We start from the raw sequence: 23988 nt of genomic DNA on the forward strand, positions 1-23988 counted from the left end.
AGATTAAATTCAGAGTCATGCAAAAAGAACCACAAGCCCAAATGTAGACCTATCCCAGCAGTATCATTCTCTGTGGACAAGTACATTGGCAGTGTTAAGCTGTGCGTACCTTCACACGTTGGGGGAGAGCCTTCAAACTGCAGCTGGGAACTGAGCCTGCAGGCCAGCGTGTCAGTCCCTACCAGCGTGTACCCAGGGTGGCACTGGTACTTCACAAAATCCCCTGCAAGAGTCAGCACAACAGACCTGGGGCTTAGCTTTCTTCGACATACAGGGTGTGTGAACGTATTAAAGGAATACATGACCCCTTAGCAAATTACGTCAATGAGCAGACCACTTCCGAACCAACACCTGGGTTCAGTTTTAGTCTGTCGAATAAAATGGTAGCATTTTCACTTCTTGACGCACAAAAATGCTATCTTAACTGACAGTAATCCTATTTAAAAAAAAAAAAAAAAAGGAACTAGACGCTTGGGATTTAAGGAGGTAGAATAGAAGGGCTTTAATGCATCCAGAGAGGGCTAAACCGTGACCCTGCCCTAATTAGTGCAATGTTCCCATTAACTGAGCCATTATGAGTAACCAGAAATTGGGGCACGTGGTTTGACCAGTGGTCTGAAACATGGTGTGCGAACAGGGTGTTGTATTTGTTATTGAGACAGAGAAATCCTGGGTCATGGTAATTATACCACAAACATATGCCACGGCTGGTTTCCTAATGTGACCTGATGATTATTTAATGAAACAGGCCATTAATATAGAATGATAAAGCAGAATTTCTAAATATGATCATTAAATATATTCACCATTACATTCCAGTGTCAGTGAAAGGTCAATGTTATACTAATCATTATTTTAGTTGCACATGATTAAGTCCTTCTCGTGCATGAACATGCTTTTCTAACCAAACACAAATATCTGTGTAAGTCTGTCTCTGAAAACTTGACTCAAAAGAAAAATACAAACTAGAAAACGCCTGTGGGGGGCGGGGAGGGGGGCAGAATCAGGAGGCGCTCAAAATGGAAAAAGCCAAATTCAAATTCAGAAAACGAACATCACAGAGATGAAGGAAGAAAGCCGTATTTATTCGATTAATAACCTCTGTGGATAAGCCCCTAATAATGCTTTAGAATATTTCTGACAAGTACTCGCTCGCTTACTCATCCGAGTTAGCAGTTGGTGTAAAAAGGTGGACTGAGCTGATGGTATCGTAGTGAAGGAAACATTACCTATTTCAAAATCTTCATCCTCAGTAAGCATTTCTGCCTGTGGAACGGCCGGGGGAGGTTGGCATTTCTTGAGCTGAAATGCTAAACGGTTTATGGGGAAAAAAATTAACTGTAATTACATTTGCCGAATAAACAAAAATATTACAAAAAGCATTCCTCTTATGTTGTTTCAATGCTTAGGGACACTGCAAAGTCTATATGTTTAAATCATCGCTTTAGAAAATTCTCAAGCCTCACATGCTTATGGGATTATTTCGTGCCAAAGAAGATATAATAAAGTCAAAGGGAAAGATGTGTACAGTTTTAAAAATTATGACACTGAAATAAAATCACTTCACATATACTTGGGATTCTGCCACAGAGATGGTTCACCCATGGCCTGGTGGCGGGTCCATATTTACAGTTATAAGGTCTCCCCCTGCCTCACATCTGAGGACCTCCGTGGACACAGTCCTTACGAGATGTCAGGTGCTGATACGCTGTTTTCCCAATTATTTGTTTTCAAAACCATTAGATCTGCTTTTGCCTCATCTGTAATCACATGATGCTTGCTACCTTGATCCCCCCGGAGACAGGGATGAGGAAATCCACAAAGGCACTCACTGTCTTTCAAGGGTCTCCATATCAGTTGCATTTGCAATCCACTTACCTTGGAAGGAATCCAAGCTTCCCATAAACCAGACGTGACATAATCAAATACCATTAAGCAAAAGAGGATCACAGGAAACCCTGACATGGAACTCAAGAAAATCCCCTAAGGCTCTCGCTGGGCACAATCAAGGAACTTGAGCTGGAGACGAGGCCTATGTCAACCCGACCAGCAAAACCAAATGCGATTCTCCACCTGCCTCAACAAGGTGAAAATGCACTGACCGTGAAAATTGAGAACAAAGAAGCCTCCATTTGAAAAGTCGCTGTGGAACTTGAGCAGGACTTGGTTGGTGGAGCTATACGCGGTTTCCAGGGCCGTATTCCCACTGAAAACTCCCAGCTGAGGTGAATTCTGATCAGGCCCATCCCTAGGGAAGAGAGAGACGTTTGATGGAAAGCTCCTAATTACAGCTGAAACTAAGGATCATTTTCTTCTGACTTTTGGACTCTGTCCTGGCTTCAGCGGGCTGGTCTGACCCGGGCTCCGGGGGACGGGACTGCCGTGCTCACCTGAAAACTCAGGGCTTACTTCCATTCCCCCCACAGCTGACCTTTCCAGACCAATCTCTGAGACACGTTCACATTCATTCTGGTGGCCGCAATACCACCTATCAGTTGCCTTTCAAACGTCTACATTTGAAAGTCTAAATTCAATGGTGTCTCTTTAATTATGGGTGAAATTTATGGAGATCTTGCAACGGAACTAAAAGATTTTCAAAAATTGCTTAAACAGAAAACCACAGTCCAAGGTGGAGTCCCCTGCCCCATGAGTGCACGGCAAGACTGAATGCAGTTTCAACCCCTCCTGGAGTGAAATTTTACGCCAATCATTCAGAAAGTATCAGCGCCAATGAGGTCTCTAGGACTGTCTCCATCCACCCCCACCTCAAGGAAGAGGAACTAATCTGCATGATGAGACCCCCCCCCCCCCCTTCTCCTTAAGGGAAGGTGACCTTGCCTGAAACAATCCTTCCTTTTGCTAATGGCTTCTTGCCCCGCCCTTCTTCCCTTGAAAACCTTCCTTGGGCACACCTAAGTCCCCAAGCATCTCTCTACTTGCCAGATGGGATGCTACTCAATTCATGAATCATTTAATAAAGCCAATTAGATCTTCAAATTTACTCAGTTGAATGGTTATGTTTTTTACAAACCGAATAAAACACCACCACCTTCTGGACACTGTTTAGAAATACCAAGATGTGTAATGTCACAAAATTGAAGAGACTTTTCAGTCTCTCGTTCATTAGTGTTCTTTGCAACAGGCACTCTACTTTGTTAAATATGAAGAGCCTTCGCTCCCATCCGCTAAATCTATAGGTTAATCCAGGTGAAATGGCTGATACTATAATGTTTGCCTTGATCAATTTAATATTTCAAGTTCTCAGCTTCCTCCTCATTCCCTCAGCCACTAGGTCGGCCGTTATCACCTCCCTGCCGGAGTTATTTCTATAGCCTCAAAAGCCGGCCTCCCCTCTTGCCCTCAGTTAACATATTTCCCACAAAGTGAGGCTGGGCATTCTGCAGTCAAGTTGATTCTCCTTCCTAAGACCTACTGAGTCCTTTTTGCTCTGAGAACTAAGTCTGGAATCCTTCACAAGATTTATAAGCTCCCGTATTCTCCTTCCTGCTCACTCGGACTCCCGTAATATCCGTATCTGAGATCTGCCAACAGCCTGAACTCACCTTGTTCCCTGACTTTACAGGCTTTCCAATAAGAAACTCTTAACATTTATGCCGACTTCCCCAACAGGCACACACACATTCGTGCATGCGTAGCGTGTAGTTACCTGCCATTACTCCAGTTTTCACGGAAGTTCATCCTGGCAGCACATCGTGGATCTTTAACCCTGAGTTAAGCTCACCTCCTCACACCCTGTCCATGCCCCCCCCTTTCTCCCACCACAGTGTCACAGAGGACCTGGCAATCTCTGTGTCCCCCATAACCTCTCCCTTCCAAAAGCAAAGGTAGGACAGTCATCCCCATAGACACGCAAAGGTAGCCCAGGGTCACACAGACGACTTACGCCAGGCCACATGGCTCTTTGGAAGGAGAACCAGGACCCAAATCCCCGCCCCCGTTTGCTGGCTCGTAGTATTTCCTACACATACGGAAGGGCAGCTCTGCAAAGTTCACAAAGGATGGAGGGAGGGCTACGTGCGATTATGTCTTCGCTATTTCCAGACGCATCAAGTTCTTATCGTGCTATTTCTTATCATACTTAATAATGTAAAATAAAATGAGCTTGGGATATTTTATATTCAGAGTAGCCCTGAATTTATCTACCATGGAGTAAAACTCAAACATGTGACATGACATTTATTCCCTGTATCTCCCGGATTCATTGCTAAGTTTCCTTTCCCATATCCCCCTAATAATTTCATTTCTTATACGTCAACCTGACATACAAGCACCATGTAGCTGGCTGCAGGAATGGTTTAGCACAATCGCGTATCACTTTATATGAAAGGGCTCTCCTACCAAACAGCAATGTAATCGTTAACAGCTTCAGTCTGCAGCAAGGTGAAGTTGATGTAGACCCCGTGGCCAGGAGGTACAGTGATAAGCCAGAAGCAGTCCTTCAAAATTGGGTACTCATCTGGAAATCCAGGGGAATAAATGGTACCGTTCTGAGATGTTACATTATATCCGCAAGGAGCTGAAAAGGAAGCAGAACAATTAAGGCCCACATAGTCAGCTTTAGAAAGGACACAGTTAAATATTTCTAAGTCTCTAAAGCCCCTCCACCGAAATTTTCCCTCTAAGAAATAATAATTGTGAAATATTTCTCAGTGACTACTTTGTCAAAGTAATTCCCCTAAAGTCTAAAAACCTTAGATGAATTTTACTTCTGAACTAAGTTATCTAAGTTCCATTTAATAGAGTCTCCAAACACTCAAAATCCCTTCAGGATGAAGTCATTCCCAGATAATTAAAAAGAAAAAAAAAAAAGCCCATACTCAGTTACCCAGTTATCTCGGGTGACTGAGCTGATAATCCATTGGCTATGTGATACAAGGGATTATGGAGAGATTATGCATAAATACATAATGGAAATTTTTCGTTGTTTTAAGTGAGATTTCTAAAACCTATTTAAACATCCAAGTCTCTTTGCCTAAACAAAAATATTATCAATTCTTGGCAGATCTATACCTGAAGAAATGGGAGAAAATTATGTAAGTCAAAGCATTTTCACATGTCACCAGCTTTCAGGGGTGTAAAGACTCACCATCCCCAATCAGTCCCTGTTTATTTTACTTAACGAACTGGCGTTCCCTGTTGCCATGACAATTATTTTGTCTTATCTACGGAGAAATGAAGTGACTGTATATTAGCAGGATAATCTGAACGCATTATTACATTCAGACAGTGGTATAATACATCAAGTCATAAACCAGTAGACTTTTTAATCAACCAAAATCCAATAGATGTGGGATGAGTGGCTGTTCCTAGCATGAATCTTCTTGGGCTTTCAAAGACTTGTCACCAAAGGTGTAAAATTTAGGTGGAGAAAACAGACCAAAGTATGGTTTTTAAAAAGGAGAAAAACCACCTCAATACACAATTCACAGTGCTGACCGATGACAGACATGCCCTCGGGCAGTGTGGGACATCCGGCCTTAATCATGCCCCTGCGTACTTTTTCAGAGAAAGGAGAAAATGTTCCAGGGCACAACAGATGGAATCTGGTCCAAGTTTTGGAAAAAATCCATAGAGAAAGGGGCCTTAGAGAACATTCTGGAAGTTTTATGGCATAATTATTAATAAGTGGGGTTTGGAGTCAGGCAAACCTTGCTTTGTAAACTGAAGCACACGGACACTTCTAATCTGGTGTCCCCAGAAAACTGTCATACGTTCTCTCACCTCCAAGCATGATGCCAACATTCACCCTGCATGCATCTTTCAAATGCTTTTCTCCTACCCTGCTGCCAGGGTGGGCTGATCCCTTTAAGAACTCGACTCGAGTGTTACTGCCCCTTAAAGGTGGTTTGGCCCTGGATGGCCATGGTTATTCACTTACTATGCGGCTGCAATTAGCTGTAGTTGTTCTCCACCGTTAGGCCATCAGACTATTAGCAGTCAGAAGTCAGGGACTGTGTTCCTTTTCGTCTCCACCCACCACCTGCTTTCCTTGATCCCCACTGCCTAACTCAGATCACGATAAATAAGACAGAAGAAATGACTAATAAATTGAAAATGAATAAGACAATCACCACAAAATATTTTAGGAAGGAACACATGGAAGTCAGTGGGCTGACAAACCTTATGTGGACCTGAGGTTATTGATGTGGTATTGACTTACAATCTATCGTCTCCAAGACTTCCCTTGTGCATTTTGACTTTTCAGATTGAACCTTATAATTGTATAACCACATTATACACAGTAGCATCCTTCCCAATGGTGATAAAACACAACAAAACAAGCAAACAGAAAAGGACTGTGCCACCTCTTAAAGGGCAAAAGAAACAATATGGTGATTTTTCTGGGTAGGACACATTGCTGGCTTCTGAAGTTCTGGATGTCACTTACTAGCTCTAGGACATTGAGCAAGTCAGGTATCCTTGCCATGACTTGTGTATGATAGTCAAAGAATAAGTCCGCCATTAACTTATTCAATGAGTATTTATTGAGAATCGATTATGTACCAGGAGATGTGAGGTTAGAGCAGGGGACACAGTGGAGAACCACAGAGCGCTGCCTTGTGGAGCTTACTGAACGGTGATGAAGAAAGATACGAAGCAAATGATAAGTATAAAAGCCAACTTATAAGTATGATGAGGGAAAGAACAATCACTGCTTGTCACATGAGCTAATAATATTCCATCGATGCATATAAAATTCCACAAGGCAAATCTTGCCCTGTAGTCTAGAGAGAAAAGAGAGTTGACGTTTCCTTTAGCACTCTTCCTGGCCTGTTAGCCCGGAGAAGGCTTGGCCCTCACTGCAGTGGTCCCAAAGGCGCCGGAGATCTGCACAATCGGGTGGCCTCTCACTTAAGGCCACAGAGACAGTAGATGTGTGACCTGACTCAGCAAGGCACGGATCCGCCCTCTCCCCGAAGGTGAGGTTCAAAGTGGACCCTGAGCTGGAGATCAATCACGAAGCCTCCGTGGGGAGATCTAGACACAGGAGAATCAGTGCACCACAGCCAAGCAGAGGCACCTCCCGGCTTGCCACCGTGTGCCCAGGAGCCTGGTCCCCGCAGGACAAGGACGGCACCCAGCTGGCCAGGAGAGAGCGCATCGACATCGGCATCGGCCGCACCGTGCTTCACAATCAGAAGCCACACGCGCGACAGGCTCTTTTCCACTTCACGGACACAAAGAGTAAATAAACACATGTTCATTTATATATTTGTGAGTGTACCTTTACTATCGTGATGCAGTTAGTAATTAGGAATACCTCCCTGCTCCTAGCACAGAGCTCCAGAAATCCTTGGATAAAAGTTATAGGACAAAAGAGATAAAGCTCTCCTTCGTTATTCATAGCAAGACCCTTCCAACCACAGCAGCGCTTATGTTAATGAGATGACTTGGAAAGCACCAAAGGAAGGGGTCTGGAGAACTTCCCGACGCGTGAACACTTGGGGTGCTGGGAAGATGGCTCAGCTGGAGAGGACAGAACCCTCTGCTCATCTCCCAACACACAATCAAGGACCGTGTTCTTTTTCATCCCCACCCACCACCTGCTCTCATTGATCCCCATAGCCCCCTGCGTCTCTTCAATCTGGCTCTTGCCCAGTCACGTCCTGTGTAATAAATCTGGAGTCGCGGAAGTACAACGTTTTCCTGAGGTCTGCGGGTTGCTCTAGCAAATCAGTCCCATGGGAGGAGGGAGTCATGGGGACTTCTGACTTACAGCCCATCAGTGAGAAGGGCAGGTGATAACCCGGACATGCGACTGGCATCCAAAGTGGGGGGCAGGGCAGGGGCCGCCCCGCGGGGCCAGGGGCTTTCCCCGGGGAGACAGTCAGAACTGGGTTCCAACGGAGGCTCTCCAGCAGTGTCACAGCATCACTTGTTGTAGGAAAAAGGCACAGACGGTGGCCAGGAGTGCCAGAGTGAATGTCGAGTGTCACACAGTATGCACACGCAAATCAACAACAGGTTGTGAGAAAGGGCGGCCGTGTGAAGTATGATTAATGAGAGCTCTCCAGTTATCTCTGGATGTATTTCTCCAGAGAAAACTATGCACATAAAGAGCATTAAGGTATCTTCTTTGATCACCTCCTAGAGCTAGCATTCGCTACCCTGACCAGGATGGAGGTGACGACTTCTCTGAACGCCTCATTCAATGTGAAGTGTAGTCAGTGCCTATCTGTGCCTACGTAGCCTTCACCCCACCCTCACTTCCTACCCGACTCCGCTGTAATTTGAGAACGTGAAGCTGTGAGGTGGCTGGGACAACAAGGGATGGGTGTGTTTCGCCAAGTCAAGCTCCTGCGCAGCCAGAAGATACTGGAAGATGAGCTGGTGGCCATGGTGGACGTCGGCACGGGGAGGTGGAGAGATACCGACCCTTTGTGTTACCTGAGGCTACACTTGGAAAAATCAAGGGGCACTGACACATCTCTTTATTACGCTTCTTCCCCACAACACATGTACCAAGTGACTTTCTCTGAACTGAGATAGATAGAAAGAGCTTATTAAGTTGCTTCAATCAGAAATTAAAATTTAAAAACCCTAAATATCCACTAGGACAGTTATAGATAATTTATGGATGGTTTTCTCTAGGATTATGTCCAGATTTCTGCCTAATGAGAGCATGAAGAAAAAGCTTACGGTACCAAACAACCAATACCTACATTTGGCATGAATATTTATGAATTTTAAACTCTTGACTATTAATGTACCCAGGAACCGAATGCCTAATCTCACAGAATGTGTGCAGCGCCGTAGGTATTTCTGACCTATTTTGTTTTTCTTCACTTTGGTTTCCTTATGATGGTTTTGAGATAGACACGCTGCACTCTATCTTAGGAACTGTTTGATAATGGGAGTATTTAAAATAATATTTATGAATACAAGTTAGTTGTATTCTTTAGAATGTCATTCTTATTCTAAACTAGTAGGAGAGATTATTTTCTATATTTATCAATCAACTTGATAAACCTTAATTTTCAAAACTATGTACATAATAACATATTCTTTGGCTACTTGGATTCCACATGTCAGTTAGGGTTCTGCAGTTGAATAGGGTTCTGCTCACAAAATCATTCAATCTAGACGTAGTCACTAATACACTAATTGCAACACATTATTATCCTAAACATCCTAACATTATTATCCTAAAAATTATCTCTGTCCAGATAGTTCCCCATCAACATCCTACTGCACTTTAAGGTGAGGAATATCCTGACGGACGGCGCTTAACTTTAAATATACTTTTTTAAATTATTTTTTTTAAGTTTATTTATTTATTTTGAGAGACAGAGAGAGCATACAGGGTAGGAGCAGAGAGAGAGGAGAGGGAGAGAATCCCAAGCAGGCTCTGCACTGTCAGCACAGAGCCCAACGCGGGGCTCAAAAATTGAGATCATGACCTGAGCCGAAATCGAGTCCGGCACTTAACCGACCGGGCCACCCAGGCACCACGACAGTGCTTAACTTTAAAAACGATCTTAAAATTATATCTATGTAAGTATTTCGGTAAGAGAAGATTAATTAGGTAAACAAAATATCTAAAAATTTTAAACTGTATTTGTAAGTAGAGATGCATATTTGATTATCAAATTAATTTAGTAAATTAATAAACAAGTTTTTTAAGCCATCTTTTAACAATTATAATCCATTTTTTAACTGGGACTTCTGTGTAATTATGTTACTGGCAAAAATAACATCTTGAATTTCTCAAGTCACTTTGCGACCTTTTTTTTTTTTCTTTTTTAATAGGTATCATACTTTTATCGTACTTTATCTAACATTTAGAATTCTTGAGCCATAATTGTCTGAGTTACTCAGTTTTTACTAAAGTTGCCAGAAGTTGTTCATAGTATCTCTGTTCTACCCCGAGAGTCTCCTGAAGTGGACGGGCTGGATCTCAGAAGATGGTTTTCCAGGGTATTTGTCCGATACACCAAGAAGAAGCCTGAACTGAAAACGCACGCTGGTTAACCCAAATGCATTTCAGGCTGAGTGTGCTGGGCAATCGGACCTTGCCGGTGTCCTGTGTGGGCTTAACCATAGCCTACGTGGACCCCGACTGACCTCTTAACAGCCCACCGTGTTTAGCGAACTCTTTTTTTCTTATCTCTCTTTTTGTAAATACAACCTTCCCCACGTAAAAATACCTTTTGTTATAAAATAATATCCTCCGTTTATTTTGTGTTTTTTTGGAAGTTAATCCAATATGGAGACGATATTAAACACACATTGGACGCTGCTTAGAAAATGTAATTTATGATATAATTTTATAGGAATCTTATGTTTTATTTTGTCTTATTCTGTGACATTATAGATATGAAGAGAGACACGACGGTAAAGATGCTCGTGCAGTAAAGCATTTGACCTTGCCTCTGGAGAGCTCTAGCCCTCTGTTTGGGAGGGGGTTTACCGCACACCCGATAGGAGCGGCTTTGCTTCCTGGGGGGTCGGAGCGTCGTACTCAATAGTTCCAGGAGGGGGCGACCCACGCAGGAAGTACCAGCCACGTGACCGAAGGTGGGGCCTTTGCGTCACAGGATGTCAGCTGGTCTGGAAGCTGACACCAACCACTGGGCAATCCAGCCATCAGTCCTGCCCACCTAACAGAGCCCGGATGAAAATCTCTGGGCACCAACACCCAGGTGAGCTCCTCAAGACACTGTCACCAGTCAGCTCTGAGACGGGTGCATCCTCCCGTACTCTATGCATCTTTTCCCATGATTTTAATGTGTCTTTTCCTTGTTATAACCCACAACCACAGTATGTAATAGCTGTATTATTGTATAATAGATAATACTATATATAATAGAGTATATAATATAATAAAGTTCTGTGAGTCCTTTCAGTGAGTTTTCCAACCTCAGGGTGGCTTGGGGACAAATCTATTTTCAGGTGCTGTCAGGAGCCCGGGGCAGACTTGGATGTCTGGAGGACTTCTGCGTCAGTGTGGCCAGCTCTGGGTAGTATGACGTATCATGTTGTCATTATGAGAGGTGGCGTCCCCTTTAAGCTACGTCACAAACAATGTATTTTGTTATTTTCACGCTGACAAAATAATCCTAAGCCAGCATTTATTTCTATATTTGAAAACTTCGCTTGAAAAAGTGATGAAGCCTAATTAACGATTTAGTTCTACTTTTTAATATCAAGCCAAGAAGTCTCTCGTGCATAGATGAATTCAAAGGATTCAGGGGAAAATTCCAATTAAGAAAAGGGTTTAATCATGACAATCCCAAGTATTCTATACATATAAAAAATATGAGTTTTTAAATGGAGAATAGTAAAAAAAAAAAAAGGTTTTTAAAGTTTTTTTAGGTTTATTTATTCATTTCGAGAGACAGAGAGCAAGTGAGTGAGCTGGTGAGCCTGCACAGGTCGGGGAGGGGCAGAGGGAGAGAGAGAACCCCAAGCGGGCTCCAGGCTGTCCGCACAGAGCCTGAGGTGGGTTCCATCTCACGAGCCATGAGACATGACCTGAGCCAAATCCAGATTCAGACGCTTATGCGACTGAGCCCCTGGGGAGTCCCTTAAATGTTTTAATAAAAAGCACCAGATATGCTACTGCTATATTTAGTTTAAAAAAAAATTTTAAATGCTGTTCTATATGTTATTAAATTTGCATCAGACTAAGGATTTTTTAAAATACAGCTGAAGTTTCTTTTCATAGTTTTTTAAACAATAACATAGAATAGAAAAATACAGGTGAAAAATCTAATTTAAGAAGTCCACTGGTGGTGTTTTTTTGTTTTGTTTTGTTTTGTTTTTCGGTTTATTTTTGTTTGTTTGTTTTCACTTTTTCAGTAGAAACAGAAACCCAGCGAGTTGCTGTTCCCTTTTGCCCCCTGGGATATAAATGTTTAGCATTTCAAATGACCACAGAGTTGGTAATTTCATTTTTTTTTTCACTCAAAGGGACTGTATTTATAATGTTAGAATACTAGACTTTCAGTAAGTTTTGTTTCATATGCTTTCTTCATGAACAACATGCTTGATGTATTAACTTCAACTTGATATTACAAAAATTTTGAAATCATCAAAAAAAAAAAAAATCAGGCTGCCATACAGAAGCTTTAAAGAAGTGATTTCTGCTCCGACCAGGGCTATTTGATGAATCCAGACTTCCCTCCATCACCACCGACGGTCAAGCTGATTCCCAGCCCTCCAGAGAAACCCTGATCATCATGTACTATTGAGCTGCGACTTTCCTACGACTGTCTCTCCAGGATGTCTTTGCTTTCATTATTCTTTCTACCTCTGATGCCCTATCTCTGAGTAGCAAAATAGTCCGTATGCTCCAATGCCCACTAAAAAACAAAACCCATTTCCCGAAATACAAAAGCAATACATGATAACTGTGAAAGTTAAACAATAAAAAACATCTAGGGTAAAATGAACGAGCATTCTTCCTTCCACTAATCCCGTAATTTGGTGGAACCATCGTAATTCTAAATACCGCTACCATCATAAAGATGTCCCTGATCACTTCCCAAGCAAATGCCATCCTTCTTCGTGCAATTCTTATGTCTGGTTTCGCATTATAAATGTGTGTTTATTATTCTGTTTCCTTTACGACAACCATTGAAGGCAAGGCCTATTTGTTCATCTTTTTAACTTACTGGCATATGATATTCCTGAGACACTAGGTAGAAGGAGTTTACCATAATAGATCGTTAATAAATATTTGCTGAATAGGTGAACAGATTCTCTAAAACATCCATTTAATCACTTAATGCACTATTATATACATGGAAAATTACATTATTGCCAAGAACGGTTAACCTACCGTCGCATCTCGGAAAAGGATAATTCCAGTCTCGGTCGATCCCGTGCTGACAGGTGAGGACTGGGTGGCCGATTAAAATGTACCCAGGGTAGCACTCAAAGGATATGGACTGTCCCACACTATAGTCCGAGTTGATCATATAACCATTCTGAAAAGGAGGTGGGTCCGGGCAGTTCTGTAACTCATAGGCTGAAACGGACAGAATCAAGCTCATGTAAGAAGTTAGGTTAGTATGGAATTCACAGTCCTGGGATCATGGGCAGTTTATTAAGATGGATGTTTCCAGCAAGTTTTGAAAAGTATCTTTTCTAAGTTGCCACTTACCATCTAAGTAAAACAATTAGTAGCAGTAACGGAATTAAAACAACTTGCAATTAATAAACACTTGACTGTGTGCTTTAGAAGTAGTGAAGCACAAACCAAATATAAATTTGACAGCATTTACCTTAGGGAAAAAAAAAGTATATGAAATGAATTGACTTTTTTAAAAAGGTAAAAGAAATGATAATAAAAATTGCCTGTAAAGAATGTCAGGTGAATGTGGACTTAATTTCCCTTTAATTTAGAAGCGAACTATACTCGCACTCCATTCTAAGGGTTAATAACTAGGAAATATGGAGTTGTTATGTTTTGATTTGTTCATTAATTGTCTGTTACAAATAAAATTTAAAAATCAACTTCAGGGGCGCCTGGGTGGCTCAGTCGGTTAAGCGTCCGACTTCGGCTCAGGTCATGATCTCGCGGTTCGTGAGTTCAAGCCCCGCGTCGGGCTCTGGGCTGATGGCTCAGAGCCTGGAGCCTGTTTCGGATTCTGTGTCTCCCTCTCTCTCTGCCCCTCCCCCGTTCATGCTCTGTCTCTCTCTGTCTCAAAAATAAATAAACGTTTACAAAAAAGTTTTAAATAAAAATCAACTTCATTTTCTTATTTTTTTAAAAAAAAGAGCCCATAGAAAAATTGTACCAGCAACCACTATCTGTACAATGTTTTTTTTATAAAATCTAGTTTATGTAGTAAATAATACATATTTATATTTTGCACATAATAAGGATACTGTGCAGTTGATACGGTGTCTTTGCAACTTCCAATGTTGTGAGATAAATTTAGAAATGTTAACAGCATGGTTAAACCCTCACTGTAGTCAGCAGATTAAAAATCCCTTTATTTCACAATTTCACTTCAGTTCACATTTTACTTGGCTTTCCTTCTTTTTATATTTGCAATTGGATGTCTCTGGACAAGAGTCAGATAAGCAGCTAATGACTGACGGCAGGCAAGAAGCAGAAATCAGAAGGGGTACCGGGGCAAAGGTCTCTAAGCCTCTTGGAGTCATTTATGGTGCTGGCTCCTCTGGGGGCTGATACCAGGAAGAACCTGGAGGTAGACAAAGGCCCCCCCCCCTGAAAAAATGGGGCCTCCGTGAATCTCCAGCAGCTGCAGACTTCCCCTCTGGTGTCCACTGTGCAAGCACAGGACGAGGGCTGTCTCCTCAACAAGATCAGAGTGGACGTCACAGACGTGGTTTATGCAACGAGGCTTTATCAACTGTGATGTGCTAATAACACATTTATTCCATTTTATTTGTAATGCGCTTTATTATTATAGGGAGTTGCACCTATCATCCATTGAGAATAAGAGGAAAAAGCTTGCAGGAGTATTTTTAACTCAATGCCATCTTTTGACACATAGGCTTGATGACTCAGTATGGAGATATAACTTATTTATACAGAGTCAAACAGTTTAGCATTATGTAATGAGTTTTTGGCACTCCTTTCTGGTGAAGCTAAATTATAACATGAAATTCCTGAGACAATAGAAGGAAAAATCACCTATTTAAGGATTTATTCCAGATCAATAAGCATCATAAGCACAATTATTATTAACAAAACGCAAAGCTCTAGCCCTCTTTTGCCAAAGAAAAAGTGCTTGGAACTCACAATTTTGGCATTTCCAATCCAGCATAAAGACAATAGCTGCACGTTCTACAGAGGTGTTTTCCAAATTTGTTTTCTGCATCTCATAAGTAAAATATCTTACTGTTGAAAGCTCCTGCCTAGTAGCAGACTTCAAGGGGAAATAAATCTATAACTGTTCCAAAGAAAAGAGCATTCAAACCTGAGTGAAAGGAAAACATGTCTGGAAGGAAAGTACGTCAAGCATCAGAGTGGCAAGTCTCTCATTTTTACTTGCTTTTGGAATGTTACCGCATCCTATTTGAAAACCAGAAGCTTGGAAAACTGTGCCGGTGAGTGTAAGGACAGGGAACGTCAGACCAGAAAGCCAAAACCAAGCGGCACGTCTTTTTCTCGTTGCACTACACGTGCATGAACACACAGGTGCACGCGCTGTGCACACACGCATGCACACACACACATACAATGCACACAAACACCACACACGTATGCACACATACACACTCCCACACCCGTACATGTTTATGCACATACATACACATGCGCACACACAGAAATACTACACATGTATGCGCACACACTCACACAACTGTACATGTTTATGCACACACACACATGCACACACACACAGAAATACCACACATGTATGCACACATACACTCACACATCCGTACATGTTTATGCACATACACACGCAGAAATACCACACATGTATGCACACACTCACACATCCATACATGTTTATGCACACACACACACGCACAGAAATACCACACATGTATGCACACATACACTCACACATCCGTACATGTTTATGCACACACACACACGCAGAAATACCACACATGTATGCACACACACTCACACATCCATACATGTTTGCACACACATACACATGCACACACACATGCACACACACACTCACACATCCATACGCACACACACGTATGCACACACACACCTGTACACGTTTACACTGTCACATGCACCAACACACACTGTCTACTTCTTCGTTTCCTTACTGTGCTCCTTCCGGGGCCAGCGTGGCAAATCCGCAGCCAGTCACCCGCCTCCCCCAAGGGCCACCTCGCCCTGAAAGCCATAAAAACGGCCTTTTCCTGAAAGCCAGGGCCAAATGGCCTAGCAAATACCCACAGTGCTTGCAAGGTTGTTATCTGAGCTTAAATTCACTTTATCAGAAGCAGGTTCACGAAAAGAACAGAGAATCCCACACTGGGCTCCAACTGTCGACCAATTTCCTTCTTTATAATACTCCTTGAGAATGAAATCAGCAGTTCGTTCTCACGCTTGTTTTGCTTGAAGCATAATAAACTCTGCTGGAGAAATGGGTCCTCTAATGTATCACGTACAACTAATAAAACCTTTATATATACATACATATATATGTATATAAATATACATCAAAACTGGATGGCGGTTTCCACGTGAGCAGAATCAAGACGGCGTTCAACGGAGCACCGTCGTCAGTGAAAGATTCTAGCCATGGTTTAGCAGGGCCCTTGGGGTGCCAATGAAAACAGTGGGAAGCGCGGATGGGTGCTCTCACAGAGAGTCCTTTTTTTAAAATTCTCTCAAAGCTTATTTATTTATTTGAAAGACAGAGTGTGTAAGCGGGAAAGGGGCAGAGAGAGAGGGAGAGAGACTCTGCATTGTCAGTGAAGAGCCTGATGCAGGGCTTGAACTCACGAACTGTGAGATCATGACCTGAGTGGAAACCAAGAGCCAGACGCTCAACCAACTGAGCCACCTAGGTGCCCCAGTGCATAGAGATTCCTAATGAACTGTCACGGGAAACAGCAGGTACCACGTGTAAACTCACACGGGTCTCCTCACAGCCTTGCCACAGGGAGGGTCACTCTAATTTGCATCAGCGTCCGTGTGAATGTGACTTTGAATCCTCCCTCAAGAGCTTGGTTTCCCACTCCTTGGAAAAACGAAGGGGGTTCCAGGAGCCACAGAGCCACATGCAGCAGTCCAGAGAATTCCCGAAGTGCACACACAAGGATGCTCCCTGTGTCCCAGACTGGCCGTTATGATGGCTCCAATGGCACATCTGTCTTCTTTTGTAACAAGGATATGACCCTGTTTCTCGCTCCTCAGTGAGACTGAACGTTCTTTATTGGTTATCTGAACTCCCCATACCCATCAGTGAAGCCAACCTACATCGTCCCCGAGGTGACAGCCAACCCCATGCTCTGGGGGCAGCCCAAAGCCTTGGCTGGGGGATGGCTGACCAAGTCGCTTGCTCCCAATTGTGGTTACAATCGTGTCTTGTGCTTTGAGCAACCGCGGGTGGGTGCTCGGCAGACCTTCTGCGTGAAGACCTTTACACTGTGGAAAAACTCTTATTTTATTTTAGTTTTTTAAATGTTCACTTATTTATGTTAAGGGAGGGAGAGGGGGGATGGGGAGGGACAGAGAGAGAGGGAGACAGAATTCCTAGCAGGCTCTGCCTAGTCTCTATAGTGTAGCCCATGGACTACCACTGGAGGCACTTTCTCCATCTTGACCAGGTTGCCCTAGAGTGGATGGGAATTGACACAACTATTAGTTGTCTGCTATTTTAAGCACTTTGATGTGTCTAAGGAGCCTCCTGCAGAGAACTCGATTCACTCACTCAGACGGGTGGAAAGGACAGAGTAGACCCGACCTTGCTCTTGTTAGCTCAAGGTGCCTCAGAGTATCACGGTCAAAGGAAAAAGAACAACTCAGTTTTAGAAGCACATCAATTTCATGCAGACAAGTGTGTTCGTGTCCGTAAGGAATGGGCAGTGGGTTTACACAACCAGCTACAAGCTACCCTTCCCGGGCTCACTGCACAGGAAGGTGGTTTGATTGCTTCTCCTCCTACAGGGGAAGGATCACTATCTACTGTCGACAGACTAAAGCCTATTTTCTCATAGATTCAATTCACTTAAATTCAACAGTTTTATGAGTGAATAAATGGAGAAGCGGATTCAACATATCTTTAAAGAAGAAAAAAGATGCTTGGGGCGCCTGGGTGGCTCAGTCGGTTCAGCATCCGACTTCGGCTCAGGTCATGATCTCACAGTTTGTGAGTTCAAGCCCCGTGTTGGGCTCTCCGCTGATGGCTCAGAGCATACAGCCTGCTTTAGATTCTGTGTCTCCCTCTCTCTCTGGCCCTCCCCTGCTCGCACTCTGTCTCTCGCTCTCTCTCAAAAATAAACATAAAACATTTTTAAAATACAAAAATAAAGGTGCTTAGTACATGCAGCAAAAGGAAAAAGAAAGAGTGCAACTTCGAAAAAAAAAGAAGACATTTTTCCTTCCTATGCCTAAAGTACTTAAAGTTACCTTTAAGCTTTTTGGCATTACACTATTCTATTATAATGTAAGAATGAACAAGAGAGACAGAGGAGAATATTTAACTTCTCCAAATGTTAACTTACAAAAACCAAAAATAGAAGAGAGAGAGTCGCTAAAATTCTTAATGGCCCCAATTTCATAAACATTATGAAAATCTAGACACCAATAAGCCCAGACCAATATTATAAGAGTAAGGGAATCCTTTGTTGGGCTCTAGGAAAAGAACTATTACACCTATCACTCTCAAGCAATAGGGCATCAAGTGTTTAAATTATAGGTGTTTAATGGGACAGCCAGTGGGGTCACGTAGTCATGTTTGTGACATCCACCAGATTTTCCAGTATCTAATGAACTGATAAATATCTTTAGGCTTCCATCAGTTTTTCAGTTTTTGGCTTAGATATAGGGTACATGAACTCAATTTTATTCAACACGACTCTCCACCTTCCATTTTCCAAGTTCTGTAGAAGTCATGTAACTTCCAGACAGCGACAGCCACTAATAACATTTTTAACCTTTCTACAGCCATAAAGAAACGACGAGGTTTAAGAATAGGGGCACAACCAGGCATCGTTGAGAATGACAAGACATGCCTGCATGATTTATGCAGCTTCTTATGAGTTTTTAATTACGAGCTTAACTTCTAAATCTCAAGTTGGACCTAGGAATTTTGACGTGACATTCGAATCAGAATTGTGTCATTTTGCCAATTAATACATTTTACAAAATGACAAACACCGATAATCTAATTAAGTACCATCCATCCCTGTCAGATATGATGACCTTCAAGAAACTGGGGCACCTCAAATTCACGTTCTCATTCTTTTTATTTATTTTTGTAGCTCTCAATTATAGCCAACTCACTGCCTACAATAAAAAATATATTGTTTAAGAATTGCTTGTTTATTTATTTATTTTCAGCATGGATACTTAAACAGAGTCAGACGTCACGTAAATAAAACATGTGCTCGGCTCAGCCAACCAGATGTGTGGCCTAGATGAGGCTTCGCGAAATCAAATGTTTAAAGGCCGCACAGACAACATCAATGTTCAAAGCTCACAGGGGATAAGGGAAATTTTTGAAGTCACTGGTTTTCTACCCTGAAAGGGGCCATCACTATGACACTTCAGGGGACTGTCCCTACATGTGAACACTGACCAAATGTTTACAGATTCTGACACTGTGAGATAAAAAAGGAAAGTGGATCTATGGGTATCTCACAAACTATATGAAATCTAATCTAAATATTGACAATTAAAAATTGAGGTATTTTGTTAGCCAACTGCAGAAACTTTATGAGCTGCTGTCTAGATAATTCTTATTTAGACTTTGTGTATGTGTGTGTTTGTGTGTTTATTTTAGAGCATTCTTTTTGGATTTCAGTAATTGATAGCTTAGAATTATGTGGACATGGCCTTAATAACCCTATCTGGAAAATATCAAGAGAGATAAAACAAGAAATATTTTTCGAACTGTGGAGGTTAGAGTTAAGTAAGATAAAATACAGTTCCAGAACTTCCATATAAATCATGGGAATTTGTACTTGAGTTTTGCAGGCCAAGAAGGAGAGAGAAGTTAAATTTTGAATACAGTATTAAGAATATTCCAAGTGGGGAAGACTTTTCAAAAGTTCTCGGGATCAAGTGAGATAAATCACTTAATTGTCAGCTCATGGTTTGAAATGTGTAATTATGTATATTTTTCTTATTGACTCATACATTAAGGTCATGCCAATTGAACAATGGAGGTCACCATGTAATAGCCAAGTCTAAAATGACAATCATGGGGTGCCTGGGTGGCTCAGTCTGGTAAGTGGCTGACTCTCGATTTCAGCTCTGGTCATGATCTCACAGTTCGTGAGTTTGAGCCCTGCGTCGGGCTCTGTGCTGACAATGTGGAGTTTGCTTGGGATTCTCTCTCTCCCTCTCTGTCTCCCTGTCCCTCTTCTACACGTTTGCACTCCCTCCCTCTCGCTCCCTCCCCCTTGACCAAAATAAGTAAATAAACTCAAAAAAAAAGTAAATAAGGGATGCCTGGGGGCTCAGTCAGTTAAGTGTCTGATTTCGGCTCAGGTCATGATCTCAGAGTTAGTGGGTTCCAGCCCCGCGTCAGGCTCTGTGCCGACAGCTCAGAGTCTGGAGCCTGCTTCGGATTCTGTGTCTCCCTCTCTCTGCCCCTCCCTGTTTACACTCTCTCTCTCAAAAATAAATAAACATTAAGAAACTTTTAAAAATAAATAAAATGATGATCATGAATGAAATGTTCATACTTTAATAAAATGTACTTCAATAGAATTAGGTAAAGGGTGTACACCAGATATACAAAAATATGAAAGAGAAGCACTGAATTCACGGCAACTACGATTCAAGTTTCAAGTTCAGCGTACAAACAGGTGAAGAGGACGCAACAGAGAGAGGTGTGTTGAGGTGAAAGCCACATCTCCCTTAGACACCTGCCAAGCCTTCCAGCAGGAAGGTGAGAGAACCCCCAACACACGCACACGCACACGCGCCAGGAGATGCCTTGCTTCCAAGACTTTGCCCTCCCTTGCCACTTATAGAAGAGTCAGGAACACCCGCGTTTGCCTGTGGCTGGACAAGACACGAATCCTCCAGATTCTCATCTCATCTCATCATGTCTCCCAGATGGTGAGCTTCACCGCCTGTTCCCACCGACGAGCCAGAACAAAACACTGGTCTCTGCTCCTACCAGGTCGTACTGGGCGCCCGAGCCCCAGCCAGCAGACGGCGCTCCGCGGGCAGCCTGCTGTCCGGGTAGGACGTTTCCTGACTCACCACCCACCACGGTCTCTCCTGCTCACCCACTTCCCAGACCCAGGCCCCCGTAGCCTTGCCGCTCCTCCCTGTAGAGGAAAACCCCTCTTCCCACCCCTCCAGACCCGCGCTGATCTTTTTTTTCCAACGTTTTTTTTTTTAAATTTATTTTTGGGACAGAGAGAGACAGAGCATGAACGGGGGACGGGCAGAGAGAGAGGGAGACACAGAATCGGAAACAGGCTCCAGGCTCTGAGCCATCAGCCCAGAGCCTGACGCGGGGCTCGAACTCCCGGACCGCGAGACCCGCGCTGATCTTATGGTCAGAGCGCTGTTCTTTCTGCTGCAGGAGACCTTTTCTCCCGGGGCACTAAATAATCCTTTCGGCCAAAGGGTCACTTTACCAAGGCTGAAGTCGTTCTGCATTTCATTCTAGATACAGGGGCTGTTGATGCCTCAGCGTCAGAAGTGGGAAGGACGAACGTGGTAGGACTTTGAAGGGTCTGACAGTTTTCTGGGACAAAGAGGAGGGCGGTGAGGACAAGATGCGTGGCGGCATCTGGTGGGACTGCGCGATGTTACCCAACTGGGAGCTGGGGCAAGAGTCATGACGCACGGGGTCACGTCCCCCGGAAAGCGGGCACGGGGTCACGAGTACGCCAGTTCTGCAGCTGGAGCGGGTAGCTCAAATGCGCACCGTGTCCTCAGAGGGATGGGAAAGGCTGGAAGAGGAACCTACCCGGAGAAGAAACCGGGTGCTCGGTTTTGCACACAGGGCTCACGGGCCAGCCCGATGCCCAGGGGATGAGTGGCAGTGGGACACCCGGCCCCGGGACTCGCAGAACTGGAATCGGGGACAGGAGCAGCCAGGCCGTTCAGCACTCACACCACACAGGCTTCGAATGCAGGAGCGTTGAGGACACTGGGGGAAAGGGGGTGATGAGCGGCTGGGGCTCGGCCAGCCCTGCACGTGCGGCTGTCCGGCAGAAGAGCACGACCGAGGCCCAGAGATGTAAGAAGCAGTAAGGGGGTGAGGGTGGGGGGCAGCGGAATCGCCAAGAGACTGTGTGGACCCTCAGGGAGGGGGCAGGGCCCCGGGACAGAGGCGGGGACACCACCGAACGCTACCACAGAACACGGGCCACGGAGCGGGGTGGGGGGTATAGCAGCACGGAAGGCCGCTGGAATGAAAAAACACTTGGACACGATGCTGTGTCAGAGTCTGGATGAGAATGGGAAGGAGAAGGTGGGGAAAGTCTTAGAAACTGGGACGGGTGGTGCAGACAGTGCTTCAATGTCTCCTAGAAAGTGGGAGCCTAGGGGCGCCTGGGTGGCGCAGTCGGTTAAGCGTCCGGCTTCAGCCAGGTCACGATCTCGCGGTCAGGGAGTTCGAGCCCCGCGTCGGGCTCTGGGCTGATGGCTCGAAGCCTGGAGCCTGTTTCCGATTCTGTGTCTCCCTCTCTCTCTGCCCCTCCCCCGTTCATGCTCTGTCTCTCTCTGTCCCAAAAATAAATAAAAACGTTGAAAAAAAAAATTAAAAAAAAAAAAAAAAAGTGGGAGCCGAAGGAAGACGGGACTCGAAGGGACACTGACAATTGCACATAAATAGAAGCACCGGGTGGCTGGGTCGGTCAAGCTTCTGACTCTGGGCCTCTGCCCGGGTCCCAATCTCACAGTTCATGAGTCTGAGCCCCAAGTGGGCCTCTGAGCTGACAGCTCGGGATTCTCCCTCTCCCTCTCTCAGCCCCTCCCCTTTTCTCTCTCAAGAAATAAATAAACTTAAAAATGCATATCTAAAGAGATGTGGTGTGTGTGTGTGTGCAAGCGACGCTTTCCTGAGGGGGATGGGGTACAGCGGGAAGCAATGAAGGACACCGCCTGCATCAAGAACATTCTGGCCACGTCTCCTGCCGCATTCCTCCCTGCCCCAGCCTTTCTTTCCCTCCTACTGGGGTTTTGTATCTTAAGAGACCCCAGATTTGGAAATCTAAGTGTAGATTTTATATTTAAGTAACAACTTGAGTACCAATGTCTGAAACTTCAACATAAAATGCGTCATCTTTGAGTAAAACAGTAAAAGCCTTGGTTTCAAAGGCAGTCGATGAAATTAAAGAAAGCGAGTGATTTAATTAAGATTTTTAAAAACGAAAAGCCCTTGTGTTGACATTTCCAGCTTCGTAGGATTTAACGATAACCAAGAAACGCCAGCTAAATCGTCTGGTATGAAATGAAAACTCTGAACTTTTTCTCTTGTCAAAAATGGCTGGATGAGGCTTGATTCAAACTTGTCTTCAAGTCTCGCGTTCAGAGGGTTTAAAAACGGAGTTGGTTCACTGGATTTTCTTCCTGGCGTAACTGGAAGTGACTCGACTGATACCTTCAGCCATTATTTTCGAGCTCTGACAACAGCCGGTGCAGGAGACACGCCTCCAGCCCCGCTGCCGCTGTGACCGGATTCGCCGGCACGTCCGGAGGGGACGCGACGCCCCGGCGGCCAGAGGACCGTGACAGATGGGGAGGTGTGCGTGACGCGGGGCCAGCTGCTCAGGAGTGTGATGTGGGTCGCAGCAGGGCATGACTGGTGGGGAGACGTGAGGACAGTGCGGTGGCCCCCATCCCCGTTGACCCCTCTGCCCGCGTCTACGCCGTGTGAGCAGCCCCGGGTCCGTTACCAGTCGGGGAACCAGTGGTTCCAGCTCTGCACCTCTGTAACCCGTCGGGGAGGACGCTATTTCCATTCAGTTTAAGTGAAAGAGATAAATCTGGGTTTTTGCTGATTCCTTACCTTGGTAAGTGAGTTTAAACCCTTGCCGGTTCTGGGAATGGTCGCTGTAAAAGTGGATGAGCGTTTCATGTGTCGTACTGAGCAGGGAGGAGGGGGGTTCTGTGCCACTGAACTGCCCGATCATGGGGCTGCCGTGGTGGGGTCCGTTCTGAATTTCAAGGTAGTCGTGATTAGCTTCGGTAGAAAAATTCAGAAATTGAATATGCGCACCTGTGAAAAAATAGGCAAAATTAGTGAGAGTTAACATCAAAATGCATAAGGGCAACGTGTGTCAAAAGTGATTAAAATGGCATCAGTGTCCCCACGCACGATCCTCTGGGAGGCAGAACAAGGCAGTCACAGTGGCAGAGCACACATTTTGGGC

At 44.1% G+C, this 23988-nt stretch overlaps 1 protein-coding gene across 1 annotated transcript in view; it reads right to left on the bottom strand.

Annotated features, from left to right (window-relative positions):
- CSMD1 (CUB and Sushi multiple domains 1) overlaps positions 1-23988 on the bottom strand; it is a gene marked incomplete at its 5' end in the record, with an annotated part of 688146 nt that overhangs the window by 153271 nt on the left and 510887 nt on the right. Inside the window, 6 exons of the mRNA XM_047855978.1 lie at positions 110-223; positions 1230-1310; positions 2103-2248; positions 4360-4537; positions 12806-12994; positions 23625-23834. Coding sequence (XP_047711934.1) covers positions 110-223; positions 1230-1310; positions 2103-2248; positions 4360-4537; positions 12806-12994; positions 23625-23834 — 918 coding nt within the window. The remainder of the gene's footprint in view (positions 1-109; positions 224-1229; positions 1311-2102; positions 2249-4359; positions 4538-12805; positions 12995-23624; positions 23835-23988) is intronic.

Source organism: Prionailurus viverrinus, chromosome B1 (assembly GCF_022837055.1).
Source record: "Prionailurus viverrinus isolate Anna chromosome B1, UM_Priviv_1.0, whole genome shotgun sequence".
In the NCBI taxonomy this organism is placed as follows: domain Eukaryota; kingdom Metazoa; phylum Chordata; class Mammalia; order Carnivora; family Felidae; genus Prionailurus; species Prionailurus viverrinus.